Source organism: Rhinolophus ferrumequinum, chromosome 8 (genome assembly GCF_004115265.2).
Source record: "Rhinolophus ferrumequinum isolate MPI-CBG mRhiFer1 chromosome 8, mRhiFer1_v1.p, whole genome shotgun sequence".
NCBI classification, from domain to species: domain Eukaryota; kingdom Metazoa; phylum Chordata; class Mammalia; order Chiroptera; family Rhinolophidae; genus Rhinolophus; species Rhinolophus ferrumequinum.
Window position 1 is genome coordinate 34,438,260 of NC_046291.1, and position 15,580 is coordinate 34,453,839.

General features: G+C 36.5%; 1 protein-coding gene across 1 annotated transcript in view; it reads left to right on the top strand.

The window, feature by feature from the left end:
• The window catches only part of DNAH7 (dynein axonemal heavy chain 7), a 213,555-nt gene that overhangs the window by 191,060 nt on the left and 6,915 nt on the right, over positions 1-15,580 (top strand). Inside the window, 5 exon segments of the mRNA XM_033111796.1 lie at positions 2,668-2,853; positions 4,354-4,491; positions 8,107-8,337; positions 11,035-11,187; positions 12,959-13,136. Coding sequence (XP_032967687.1) covers positions 2,668-2,853; positions 4,354-4,491; positions 8,107-8,337; positions 11,035-11,187; positions 12,959-13,136 — 886 coding nt within the window.

Sequence of the window (15,580 nt, forward strand, 5' to 3'; positions counted from 1 at the left end):
CTAAGTAATTCCTGTTGGATTAAAAAAAAAGTCATTAGAAAACAAAAAGAAGAAAATATACTTGGCAGATGGGCAATTGCTTTGCTGTTCTTATTTTGGTAGGGTGTGTGTGTGTGTGTGTGTGTGTGTGTGTGTGTTTATGAGAGAAAGAGACTCACCCCTCATTCTCACCCTAAATTTACCCCAAGACAACCAGTTTCACAGCTTAGAGCATGTCTGTACAGACGTTTTCCAATACACATATAAGTGCACAATATACACATAAATATTTCATCACAAACAACTATATTTGCATATTCATTTTCAATTTGCCTTTTTCACTTTATATATGTTGTGGACAACTTTCAAAATAGATACAAATTTTTGGTTTAATGGCTGCTTACTCAGTATTTCCCTTTTGTTGACTATTCAGATTTGATTTTCTTGTTATTTTTTGCTAATAAGAAATGCTAAAGTGAACAACGTAGGATATAACCATGTGTACTCATTATCAACTTTGAGTTCAGCTTCCATCTATACTCTCTCCCTGCCCATGATCTCATCCCTCTTATAAGAACCTAGCAGGGAAGCAACCCCAGCAGCAAGCTGCTGCTGTATCTGTGACCCCAGTCAATGTACCTTGGGCTCTGGGAGAACACACTCCCCAATTTGATTGGATCTGGTTATGATCAAGCTGCTGAGAAAAATAATATTTTACCCATCAGCTCTTGGGGCCATGTTGGCAGATTTATCCCTTTTCTATTTAACCTATCCTCCTCCAGAGCTCCTTTTATTTCTACCTCAGAAAGCCCTCCAGTGTCCAACTACTCCACGTGCTCCACCTTGTATACTGGCTATTTAACTTGCATATGAGTTTTCTTACTGTATCTCCTTTTTATGCAGTGGGGGTCTGTCAGGGCATGCATCTGATCAAACTCCCTCACGTTTGCAGTTGAAGACCATAAAAATGCTGGAGTTCTCCTTCCTCGTTCTGTTTGTTACTCCACAAGGTCTCAGTCATTGACACATGTTCTAAATTCACTGCCTTCAGTTCCAGTTCTACCAAATAACAAGTCTCATAATTTCCAACTCCGAATTCAATGACTCTTCCTTCTTTAATCACTACTATCTACTGTTCGCTAGTGCTATTATTTCTATTGAAAAGATTTCTCAAAGTGAGATCACTGGAACGTAGGATTCATACACTTTAACTTTTAACAAATAACCAACTGCAAGAGGGCATGTAAAGCTCAAAAATGATGAAAAAAATGGTAAAATAAAGTAAAAGATTGTCATATTTTAGTAGAAAATATTTTAAACATTGCCATGTTAAAGTACGATAAACAATTAAACATCATAAAAATAAAAACAAATGGAAATTGGAGAAAATACCGAAAATGTATCTGACAAACGGATTTGGTACCTTTATAAAGAACTTTTCATACTAGAATAAAAAGATATGATTCAAATTAGAAAAACCCATAAACGAACAGAGTAGATAATTTAACAAAATAAGACACACAAATGATAAACATTTTTATAATGTCAATATAAAAAATAAACTTCAAAACTAAAAACAACTTCATGGTTTAATTATCAATATTTTTTCCTTGAATGATATTGCTTAGTTCTGTTGAGAGCAGTAAGAAATAGAATTCCCTATACTGCTGGCAGGTGCGTAAGTATGCTTAGGAGAAAAGAAATTGCAATGTGAAAAATCAATACTTTTGCATTCAGAAACATTAAAAAAGTCTGTATACAAGGGACTATAATAAAAAAGCAAATTAACAGGAAAAATATTTCCACAAATTTGATAAATAAAAGTCAATTTCTAAAACAGCTTATACAAATAAAGTAAAACTTTAATTAAAAAATGAGTAGGCGGCTAGTTCATAGAAGAACAAATGCTATTAAACATATGAAAAAATTCTGAACCTCACTAGTATTCTAGAAATGCAAATTAGCACAATATTAATTATCTTTGGGCTCTGAAATTAGCAAAGATTTTCAAACTGATTACTACAATTGCTGTAGTCTGTGAGAAAAGCATTTTGGTGACATTAATCAATTGCTTTTTATAAGCTCTTTTCCTTTGAGAAATGTATATTTAATGAAAAGTAATTGAAACCAGTAGAAAATTAAGAGCCACTGAAGTGTTCAATATTAAAAGAGTTATTAAAATATTATTTTCAAAGTATTTTGTGAAATGGTAAAAGATATGAAAATTGGTGAAAAGTTATATGCAAAATTGTATATACAGTGTGATTCCAATTGTCAAAATATATGTGGATATAAAACGGTGGTGAAGAAAATTAACATTGATTATCTCTGAATTATATTGAATTTGTTTGGATGTCACTCAGTGGTGCAAGGTTTTCAAGGATGGCTTCTATTTCATTTTGTGTCTGACACACAGTAGGCCGTCCATTAACATTAGTTGAGTAGTGAGTTCATAAACTATAGAGGAGTTCTATTCTCTACACTGACTGAATGGAAACAACAAACCACAAAATAAGAAAAAGACCCAGGGAAAAATTAGCAGGGAAGTATACAAATTGTGTTAAGGCAAACTTTTGTAAGATGTTTAATTTAATCATTCAAGCAAACACGACACACAATTTTGTGTACTGTGCGACTGATAGCTGTTAACCGGTTAACCGGTTGAGCGACTTGAGCTCTCAATTTTAGGAACTGCCTTATGATGCTCTGAGATACATGACCGGCGAATGTAATTACGGAGGCAGAGTGACGGACGACTGGGACCGGCGTACGCTGCGCAGTATTCTAAACAAATTCTTCAACCCAGAATTAATTGAAAATCCAAACTATAAATTCGACTCAAGTGGCATCTATTTTGTCCCTCCTTCTGGTGATGTAAGTATGCCCTTTTAGAAAACTAAAAGCAGTAAAACATGAAATTCCTCTGGTACAGAAAATGGTGATTTTTTTTTCATGAGGCCTTGTTTTTTGTTAACCATTGTGGATGCTTCTTCAGTCTTAAAGGGACAGAGCAAACCCCAGGCATAGACAGTTAGTGGTTTCTTACTGACTGTAATGAGAGGAGTATCAGAAATGGTCCTAACCCAAGAATAGCTTCCTCAGTGACCTAAAATTGTATTATCATGAAGTCAGTCCTTTGGGTAAAAACCCTTTGTCCCCAATTAAAATGGAAATACACAAGAGAGGGGTTAAAAATAATATTAACAATAATAGTTAATATTTATATCATTCTTAGTTATTTACAAAGCATTTACATGTAATTATCTCACTAGAGCATCAAATTAACATTGGTATTATTATTATATCCCTTTTACAAATGACAAAGTTCACTAAAATTAAATGACTCATCCAAAGCCACACAGATAGTAAGTGCAGAGTCACAGACCAAGATGCCATACAAAGCCAAGGTTCCTTCTATTTTTTTCCAGTCCTGTCAAGTGGAAGATGTGTATCTGCCTTCAGATTATCACACAGTAGATTTCCAGGGACTGCCAGGACAATCAAATTGTTTCTCATTTTCCTCCCAGAAATCAAAAGGGTACATATTGAAAGTTAAACGCATCCAGCAGAGGAAGGTAGCATAACGCCCTAACCCCAACCCCGTTGTCCACTAGGACTAATGCTAGCTGAGGACAGATAGCGATGGAATGAAGAGAAAAATCAACCCCAGAACTTAGGTCACTGATTGGGTGGAGCAAGTCAACATGGAGAGTCATGGATAACAAGATCTCCAATGATGATTTGAAAGGTGACCCATAACGTGACCCATATGGAAAAACCATCAATGACCAACCCACCTAATCCCTATATATGCATATGAGTGTATATGATTATCCGAGCATAAGAAAGATGGTATTTTGATAGAAGTCCAGGTAAATAAAATATAAAATATGTGTGCATGTGCATGAAAAGATACTCAATGTTAATAGTGGTTTTCTCAGTATAATAAAATTGCAGATAATTTTTGCTTTTTGGAATTACAAGAATTTCTCACAATAACAATAAACAGAAAAATCGGGATAGAGCAGGGGGAAGAATATTTTTATTGTCTAAATTAAGAATAGTCATCAGCAAAATGTAGCACAGAAAGATTTCTCTGGAAGAAATCTTTAAATGAAGTGGCCAGGATATTCCTCTCTCTGTTTTAAAATCCATTTCAATTGAATGGTACATTTTCTTTTTCTCTCTAAATGTGTTCATATTTTTTTTTTTTGACCTTGGCCCAGGTTGAAAGAAAATGAAAGCATTCAATGTCTAGTCTCACAGTTCATCCACTCAGTATCTTGAGTATTGAAAATCATCTCTGTTCAGTGAGAAAGTTCTACAGAATAATTCATTTCTAACCTCTTGATTTCCTGTTTTTCATCTTTGCAGCACAAAAGCTACATCGAATACACAAAGACTCTGCCGTTGACCCCAGCACCGGAAATCTTTGGCATGAATGCCAATGCAGATATCACTAAAGATCAGTCAGAAACTCAGCTGTTATTCGATAACATTCTTCTCACTCAGGTGTGTGATCTGTGCAGGAGCTGGCTCCCAAGTCTGCAAAGAATGCTTCTCCAAGCACCGTGTGCCAGCACAGTAGAGGCCGCGCACACGATTCTGTCTGTTCAGGTGGAGAACCATTTTGAGGAAAAGAAAGAAAAGATATACACACACACACACACACACACACATACCTTAATTATGGATTTAAACAAAGCACATATATGTATAGGTTGTTTTTTTTCACTAATCTGTTTATTTGGAAAAAAATCTCTGGGTATCCTTCTGCTAGGAGGTCTTTGAGGAATATTTGAATATCTCTGAGTATTCTTTAATCGTCTTCTGCTGCTAGGAGTTCCATTTTGCCTTTCTTGCACAAACCATGCCCAGATACATGACGTATTATGTCCATTTTAAATTCCTTTAAAATGGGAGAAGAATTTCAGAGATATTTGGCAAGCAGTGTGATACCAGAATCCATCTAGAATTTTTCCTATTTTATTTTCTAGTCTCTTACTAATTCAATCGCAACTTTTAAAATGACCTATCTTTAACAAATATTTCCAGAACATTTCATCTAGTTTACATATAAACAGTTTATTTCACATTAGTATTTGGTCAGATTGCATGATATTTAAAGTACACAATTGCAATAGTAAGCACAAAACGAATTAAAAAGGTTTAGGAGAAAAATACAGTTGACTCTTGGTAGACATGCAGCTCAACTGGTGAAAGCATAAAGGTAAGAGCATGTCTGAGAGTTAACTTCCAAGGCCTCAGAAGTCAGCAGGCCATGGACATGAGTCTGTATCTGTGAGTGAAGAATCTTTCATCTTGATTGTCTGGTAAGATCTTGTATTGTTCTCTGTTTAGAAGATGTGATTGGCTCTTTGTTTGTTTTGTTCATGTTTGAAATCAAATCAGTCCAAATGGCAAGAGTTCCCTTAGTGATGAAAATTTTAATAGGTTAAGTATGATTCTTCAGTTAAGCAAATTATCCCATGAACTGAATTCTATCTGATCTTTTACATTTTTATGGAATCTTGGAGTAATAATGATAATAGTTAATATTAGGTAGTGCTTACTGTATACTAAATTGTTCTCATTGCCTTATGTATAACACTGTAATGCTTATGGAATCCTATCAGGTAGGGGCTAATTATTTTCATTTTACAGCTAGAAAACTGAGACACAGAAAGATTAAGTAGCTTATACAAGGTCAGCTGGTACGATTTTAAGCCGGAACTCAAAGTCAAGCAGTGTAACTCCCACTAGTTTGACTCCAGAATCTGTATTCTAAATCACTACGCTATACTCTCTTTCCAGATTCTAAAAATGGGATAGGACCTAATGACAGATAACCAGAGATGTTGAAAAATAAAAAAGAAAAAGCTAAAAGAACCAAGTTAGGATAAAGTGGTGTGCTATCACTGAGGAAGAGTTTACAGAACTCTTAGCTCTGACCTACTGTGAGATGACATTTTTTAATAAGGCAGAAAGGACAAAGACGATTTTTTATTCCATTTTACTTGTTAAAAGCACTAAAATCAAGTAGTGCCTGGACATAGATCTTTAGAAACATTAAATGCATGTAATATACAATATTCTGACAACAGGACATTTATAGTGTCTCTTGGCTTTATTTAAACTTAATGGGGTGTGCTACATTACAGAATGCATAAAACAGTGGACTCATTCCAACAGAAAATGACTCAGAACCAAACAAGTTTAAATACACATGGGGTATCTTCTCCATATGTAATTAAACGACCTCTTTCAATATCCTCAAACTCAGATTGGTAAATATAATTATAATGAAGGGTAGGCAGTAGTTCAGTGATTCCATGTTGAGTTTAACACAATTCAGAGGCAAAGAGGCCAGACTACAGAATTTGAAGAGGTAGTTACCAATGACAATTCTTTTACATTATGTATGTATTTAACTAAAATATCTTTTAAATTAGAGGGAGAAATAATGAAGTTAGAATGTTACTTTTGCAGAGTTCTTCTACTTAACTGCCAGACTCATTCTCTTGAATAGGAAAATTACTGCAACTTAAAACATTATAACTAGAAATGAAAAGGTTAAACTCTGTGATGGCTTCTTGAAAATGAATCCTACTTAGCTTTATTTGTTTAATAAAAGGAAAATAAACCTTGGAAGACTTCAAACGAAATTTGTGAAAACTCTAAAGTGGTAAAAAGACAAAAGCTAAGTGAAACAATTATAAATAAATAACACCGTCTTGCTCTTAATTCTCAATATCAGTTAGATATTACTTTAAAACATCACCCCAATTATGTGATTTTGGTTTGTGAGAAATATATAAAGGGAATGTTTGTGTTACTAAAATATTTTTCTTACATTTTTAAAGGGCTATTATAAGCCTGGTATTTGTTTTTTGTTTTTCTTGTTTTGGTTTTTTTGTTTGTTTTTGGTGGAAGCACAGCTCTTGTTAGAAAATAGGAATGTTTTTAATAAGTTTATAATACCTTGTATGCATACCAACATACAAACAGAAATCAGCATGAGTCTTAAAATGCAATGGAAATAGATGCTTCACTAGTTTTATCCAAATATTCATTATCTTCTTTGTTCTCTAATTTGTTTTATATATTAAGTTATAAACCCAGCCCTTGGGATGATAAAGGATTATCATATTGCCATATCCCTTTCTTACTAGCTTCAATTAACACCAACATTTGATTTTTTTTATTGTGCAACTTCATAGGATCTTATGGTGGTATGTTGTAGGTAGCATGAAAAATCCCACTAGAAACTTAAGTAAAAGTCAGTGTTTATAGAATAGAGTCAATATAAACACCAGGTAATATAAAATTTTGAATAAGACTAAACACATTTCCTAGTACTGAAAAACTATGAGATGTATTCATTTATATTCTAACAGTGCTTGTTCTCTCTCATCACACACACACACACACACACACACACAAACACACACACACACACGCATATTTATTTATTTATTCTGAGGATTTGAAGAATTTTTCCAGAAAATATAGATAATTTACACAGTGCCACTACAAACATAAAAAAATAATAATTGAAATGAAACTCTTCTTTCTTGCTTTCAGTGTGAATTACTAGAGTCTGCCTTTTCTCCATAACTCTTCCAATTGCTTAGAGGAGATGAGCTTATTTTCTTTGCCCTCCTGGTTCAAGGAGAAAACTATATCTCTGCTTTTGGCAACCAGTAGGCACCAGGGTTATTATATTTTGTGGCAAGCTTTGTCAAAGCAAGATCCGATTTCCTCCTCCTGGGTTTTAATGCCCATCATCCCTTGGTCCCCCACCAATGTAAATGCTTTTTCTCCCTCCATCTGTGACATCTCGTCCCCTCCACCCAGGTGGCTCAGTGTGCAGCATACTTGCTTCCTCCAGACCCTCTTTTGCTTCTGAACACTGTATATGCCCTTCTTCCTCCTCACTAACGGTTGTTTTCTTCTGAAACCCAATCCCTATGCCTGTTATCATCGCTTCAATAAATCCTGTGTGGAGAGAAGAATCAGAGATAAGAGAGCAGAGTAGTACTCCTAAATTTATCTTCGAAGTTTTCATATCCAGCAATTCTTAGACCTTTCTGAAGATTTCTGATTTATAGTTTGGATTCTTTACAGTCTCGTTCAGCAGATGCTGGTGCAAAATCATCAGAAGAAGTAGTAAATGAGGTCGCTGGTGACATCTTGGGTAAACTTCCAAACAACTTTGACATTGAGTCCGCAATGAGGAGATACCCCACGACGTACACTCAGAGCATGAACACTGTGCTTGTCCAAGAGATGGGACGGTTCAATAAGTTGTTGCAGACCATCAGAGAATCATGCATTAACATACAAAAAGCAATCAAGGTAAGGGGAAATACACCGAAGACAAAGAATTGAAGTAAACATATCATTCATGTACTCAGTATGTTTATGGGGCACAGATTCTGTGCAAGCACTGTTCTTAGTTATGAGGATAGGAAAAAAAAATTCTTGCCCTTGAAGAGCATATATATTTCTGGAGGTGGCAGGTAATGAACACGTGACTATGTATACAGTATGTTAGATAGCAATAGTTTGCCAGATAGGATACATGCTAAAAAGACACAGAGTGTTAAAGAGTAAAAGAGACAAAGCCTCTGCCCTCATAGAGCTTATGTTTGAGTAAGGGAAATAATCAATTTAAAAAAATATATATCTATATCTATAGCGTTAAGTGAGTAGTAAATGGTACATTCTTAGGGAAAAAAATAAAACAGGATATGGGATAGAGAATGATGAGTGGGAAGTTCTTTCAGTCATTCTGGGTTAGGCTCCTCTGAGGTACTTAAGCTTGAGCAGAGGCTGATGGGATGTTTGGATAGAGGGTAGAGCAAATGCAAAGCTGTGAGAGGAAGTGGCTTGGCCTGGTCCAGGAACATAGCAGGGAAGGCTGGTGTGGCCAGTGTGGAGTTTGAGGGAGATGGTAACCGGACCGGAAACCACAGCTTCTTGAGGGCCTCGTCGGCCTTGGTTAGGATTTTGAATTTTATCCTAAGGTATAAAAGTAAAGAAAAACCTTCAGAGGGTTTTAAGCAATGGAATGAAATGATTTATTTTACATTTTTAAAAGTTCACTTGGACCACTGCAGAAAGGATTGTAGGGGAGCAAGAGGGTAGGCAAAGACCAATTATGTGATCAAACCAGTTCAGCTGAGTTGGTTTCTTAGAGCAGCATTGGAGGTAGAGAACGATGGTTGGATGGGAGTTGTTATTGAAAGAGGAGTCTACCGGACGAAGTGGTAAAATCTGGCTGGGCTGTTTGGCTAAGAAGCATTCAGTATCATGTGTTTCTCCTTGTATGCTTCCTGGAAGATAAAGGCCTGACTTCCAGCATTCTGGGAGCTAACGGAAAAGAGGCTTCAGGGATCTTAGCATCCAACACACACACATTGGCTTAATTCCCAATTTCAGTATGGCAGTTCGGACCCCATCTGAGCCTGGCATCCCCCACTCCAGAGATTTCTTTTTCTTTCTTTTTTTTTTTCCCCCCCAGGTCTCATTCAAGTTAGGTAATATGCAGTTTTGAGAGAAGACCTAGGCGTCTGCATTCTAAACCAGGTTTCAACAATCTTTTTCATTTAGTACCACTCTCTTCTCCTCCCTGTCACCTAGGGCCGTTGGTTACAAGTGTTTGGGAAGTATTCTGCAAAGTCTACCTAGCTCATTGTTGGCTTCGCCCTCTGCCCGTTTAGGATCAAGTTTCTCTTGACTACTAAGTCAACTGCCAATGGTCCATACGCTTTCTAGCTCCCAAAATTATGTTGTCATTGTACCTGTTCTTCTTTCTGAACTTGTGGGCGTAAGCCTTTAAAACATAAGTTCCTTTACTGCTGTTTTAGTGGGTTTAGAGAAGGAGGCAAATGCAATATGGGTGTGTAATCCATGAAATATCCTGTAAAATCTTCTCCATATGATAATTGGAATAATACTGTCAATTATAGAAGAAAACAGAAATGATTTCAGCAACTGGCCCCATTGCAAGATCAAATAGACAGGGATTTTCAAGGGCCTCAAAGTTTGGACATCTGTCCATCAGTGATTCAAAATAGGATAAGATCGATTAGACTTCACAGTTGGAATCCAAGATTTTTAACGTTTCAAAGCATTCTATATCATTTTCCTAAATTTGTATTCATCGCATTCCTTTTAGGAAGGCAGGGCAGAGGTACATTAGTTGTTCAGTTAATAGACAAGTAAACTAAGTCATCATTAGACTGTGATTTAATAGCTAGTGAGTCTCCAGGTATCGATTAGGAAGATTTTCCAGGATAGGAAAAACGGGTGAAGGGGATCAAAAGGTACAAACTTGTAATTATAAAATGCAAGTGAACAATGTGGGTTTGAACTGTACGGGTCCACTTAAATGCAGATTTTTTTAAATAACGAGTTCGAGAGTCAACTCCATTTTTTCCATTGTGTTTTCCAATGTGTTTTCCATTGTGATTGGGAATCCATGGATGCGGATGGTCGACTTAAGTTACATGTGGATTTTTGACTGCAAGGGTGGTCGGCACGCTGAACCCCCACATTGTTCAATGGTCAACTCTACATCCTGGGAATGTAATGTACAGCATAGTGACTATATTAACAATACTGTATTGCACATTTGACAGTTGCTCAGAAAGTAGATCTGAAACATCCTCATCCCAAGAAAAAAAAATTTGTATTGTGATAGATGTTGACTATACTTATCGTGGTGACCATTTGACAATATATACAAATATTGAGTCATTATGTGGTACACTTGAAACTAATATAATGTCATACGTCAATTATACCTCAGTTAAAAATTTTCCCATAAAATTTGATTAGATTGAATTTTAAAATATTTTTCTAAGGAATAGGTCAAAGACTCCATGACTCACTTGTGAGCAATAGAAAATATTTTTCTGTTTTTGCTTTTTATGACTCAAACTTAACTAATCACAATTGTAAACAAAGGATAATTATGAAGAAAGTATTTAAGAGGGGCTTGTCCAAAATGTACACTACCATGTTAACCAAAGGTTCAATGTGTTTCAGGGGCTTGTAGTGATGTCTACAGATCTTGAAGAAGTGACTAGCAGCATTTTGAATGTCAAAGTTCCAGGAACGTGGATGAGTAAATCCTACCCAAGCCTTAAACCACTTGGGAGCTATGTGAATGACTTCCTTGCAAGACTAAGCTTCTTGAGGGTGAGTTCATGTAAATGCACATACATTACGTTTCTTCTGATCTCATTTTCTTCACCAGGATACCTAATGTAATGAGCCTTACTCTCTAGTTTTTCTCTGCATCCCAGGCACAAATAACCACTACTCAATATTGCACACAATTGATGTAAGTGTTACACTGAACTGTCAAAAATACTCGTATTGGAAGTAGAATCTTGGAAAGCTTCTTTAGGAGCCAGTGTTCATGTTTAGTGAAGTTAGACATTCAAGTCAATGACATTTGAGGAGAGAAAACAACTGGCTATGTTGATGTTTCATTAAATATTTAGAGTCCAAATAGATCTCTAGAGCAGAGCATCTTGGAAAGCGAGCCAAGTTACAAGCGAGGAGCTTTATTTCTTCCTTGTCCTGCCCTCGCCCAGGTCGTTATATCACTAGATTGCTGGTTCAGCCCAAGACAGTAATAACCTCGACTGTTAATTGTCCTCAAAGTGTTGGATGGGCAGAAATCTCCCTCCCAATTATCTGTCAATACTGGTGCTTAACTATGTTCTTATTAACAATTATATTCATTAGAAGTATTAATTGATGCCCTAGATGCTGTACATAATGCATCAAAAACTGCCTATGAAAAAATTTCTGCAGGAATAAAATGATCAAACTCCCCTTCCATAATATAGGCCTGTCGCCGTACTAGAGTTGATATTAAAGAATTAAGGGCAGGCCCGGTGGCTCAGGCGGTTAGAGCTTCATGCTTCTAACTCTGAAGGCTGCCGGTTCAATTCCCAAATGGGCCAGTGGGCTCTCAACCACAAGGTTGCCGGTTCAATTCCTCGAGTCCCGCAAGGGACGGTGGGCAGCGCCCCCTGTAACTAGCAACGGCAACTGGACCTGGAGCTGAGCTGCGCCCTCCACAACTAAGACTGAAAGGACAACAACTTGACGCTGAATGGCACCCTCCACAACTAAGATTGAAAGGACAACAATTTGACTTGGAAAAAAGTCCTGGAAGTACACACTGTTCCCCAATAAAGTCCTGTACCCTTACCCCAATAAAAAAAAAAAAAATCTTAAAAAAAAAAAAAGAATTAAGATTGTTCTTTAAAGATGAGGACGGCTCTACCTTAGACTCTAATAGGGAAACGTTATTCCAATTTATTTCTTCAGACTGACTTCTGTAATTTACTATCTAGTTAAGTCAGTATTCAACTAGCTTATTAGATTGATATGAACAGAGTATCCTGTTATTTATAAAGATCTTAAGCTGTCACTACTCTGTTTCTTCTGGGAGTTCCTTGTGCAATATTGTGCTGCCATAGGTTGGATTTCATTGTATTTTGGCGAAGTTGGAGGGAAAACTTCCAAAAGAATGTTGTAGTAGGTACTAATAACTAGAGAGAGAAAAAAGTGAAAAAACATTACTTACCATCTGACTGGATCTCTTGTTCTATTCAACTATATAACATGATACATTATGCAACAATGTATATTAGATATTCAGTACTGCATGGAGCTTTTCCGAAAGAATCATCAGGTATGTATAAAACAGGCATTTACATCATGCACATTGTGATACCCAAGCTGGTGCTATGGATATGAAATCAAAGTCAGAACAAAAATATTTATTTTTAAAACCTTCAGAGTATGGCTTTGTAGTCCTCAAAGTGTTAGCTCAGCTATTAGTTTACCAAAAAGATAACAGAGGGAGTGTTTAGGGGCAGATTTTATTCACTGGCGTTACCGTCGAGTTGAAAGGCTCTGTTGACAGGACTCTTGTGCTTTGACACCATAGCAATGGTACGAGGTCGGCCCCCCTCCAGTCTTCTGGCTCTCTGGGTTCTTCTTCACACAAGCCTTCCTGACTGGTGCCCAGCAGAACTACGCCAGGAAATACACCATCCCCATTGATCTTCTGGGGTTTGACTATGAAGTCATGGAAGACAAAGAATATAAGACTGCTCCGGAAGATGGTAAGTGCAGTGACAGAATGAGTTGGCTTACGTCTAGGCACTGAACAAAAACATAACATTCTTGCTTACTTTGCTCAGCTATTAAAAAATTTAATCATTATGTATGTAACTTACCTTCGAATGGTTTATGGAGAGATAGAGTGAGGAAGAGAAAACGAAAGAAAGAGAGGGAGGAAGGGCTGGGGGTGGGGGCGAAGAGAGAAAGAGAGAGAAAGGGAAAATATGATAAAGCAAATGGGGATAAAATTAATCTGAATAAAGAGTATATGTCGCGTGTACTGTTTTATTCTTGCAAAATTGTATAAGTTTGAAATTATTTCCAATAAAAAATTAGGAAAAAAACTAATCATCAAATTAACAATACATGGAATTATCAACCATAATCTTACGGTTATCTTGGAAAATCAAGGTGGTACAACATTGAAAAGGAGATTTTCCTGGTCCCTTAAAGAGGATACCTTTCCAGATCCCTAAATTACGTATTTTTTCCTGTTATATGCATCCTTGCAAAACTTGATAAAGCTAAACTAATATCTAATTGTTTTGTGAAACATTTGTTTTGTGATTGTAAGATTGTGAGGAAATTTATCGTTATTTTCTTAATTGTCTTTTCAATACTCAGAGAATACGTTAATGATTTTATTTCAAATTTAGTGGACATGGCCACTATTTTAAACAAGTATTATTTTTAAAATGCTACAGGTTCCTAATTTTACCAAAGTGGTGCTATCTTTAAAGAAATGACATTAATCTCTAAATGACCATTAACATGTCTTGCTTTAACTGATGTGTCAAAGACAGTTCTACTTTGTTATTCATTGCTGGATGATGAATTCACAGTCTCACTCTACTAGACACTGGGCATATCAACAGAGAACAATTTAGACAGCATCTTGACCCTCAACTAACTTATACTCTGACAGGAGATGCTAACAAGTAGATAAGGTAATCATAACAGTGTAGAATAATCACATCACTGTGCCAAGTGGTTTTACTTTACATTGATAGTTACAAATCTCAAGCAGGGGGAGGGTTATAACACTGTGAAGTAATCCTACTACTATTTCCTGGAAAAGTTGCTTTTCCACTCTTGAAATAACCACTTATGACTTCCTTGTCCATCCTTCTGCCCCTACATTTCACTTCATCCTTCATTGAAAAAATAAGAAGACATCAGACTAGAGCTTTTAGCAACACGAAATCTATGAATCTGTTCACATCAGCACCCTCTGGTAGTCCAGATCCTATAGGTAGTCCAGATGCCATTTTTTCCCTCCTTTCCAGGGTTTTTGCTCCTTCAATTGTGCCCTCTTTTTCTAAAATCGACAGCATCACTCTCACTACTGGATAATTCCTAACAGCATGCAACATGCTCTAGAATCCTCATCTTAAATCAACAAAGAATTCCAATTGTTTTAACACTCACATCCCCTTTGCTACTGTCCCATTTCTCTGCTCCCCTGTATAGCAAAATTCTCAAAAGAATTGTGTTTACATGCCATCTTCAGGTTCTCACTTCCTGTTTCCTGTTCTGCCTTTCTTCCTCTCCAATCGACTGGTGCTATTCTTTTCAGAGTTACTAATGACTTCCATGTTGACAAATCCCATGAATTTTCTTCTGTCTTCATCTTAATCTCTTAGCAGTTTTTACCAGTTAACAACTTTCTCTTTCTAGAGACATCCTTCTCCCTTTCTTTCCAAGATCTCACCCTATCCTGATTTTATCACGAGACACATTCAGGTTTCTTTGTTAGCTTATCCTCCTCTAATATTGGGATTCCTAAGGACTCAGTCCTTGGACTGTTTCTCTTTTTCTATTTGCATCCTCTCCTCCAAGTGACCTCATACTGTTATATCTTTAAATATTATTCTCCTGGTTGATATCTTCCAAGTTTAAATGTCCAGTGTAAATCTTTCTTCTAAGAGAGATCAAGAGACCTCTATATCCAACTCCCCACCTGACATCTCCACTTTCGTGTCTCCTGGATATGTAACATTTATAATGTTTTTCAATAAATGATACCACCATCCAGCCATAAACCCAAGAATTCTGATTCATTCTACTGTTCCATCATACACTCACATCAAATGCAGTTGCTCGTCCACTGTTGCCACCATTTTTGTCTAGACTCTTCTCTAGCATTTTATCATATCTCCCTGCTAGTGTCATTATAACCCTTCATTTATAATGAAGCTACAGAATTTGTTTTTAAATGTAAACAGATCATATCACCACTAAGCCCCCACTGAAAATTTAGAAAACTAAATAAGTTAATAATGACATTTTCCCTTTGTAGTCAGAATAAAATCTAGACCCCTATCATGACTGAGAGTCCAAGCATGTCTAGTCCCTGCCTACCTGGAAACTCATTATGTGCCACTGCACTCCGGCCACACTGACCTGATCGTTCTTAGAACACTTCAAGCTCTGTTCTCCTTGGGAC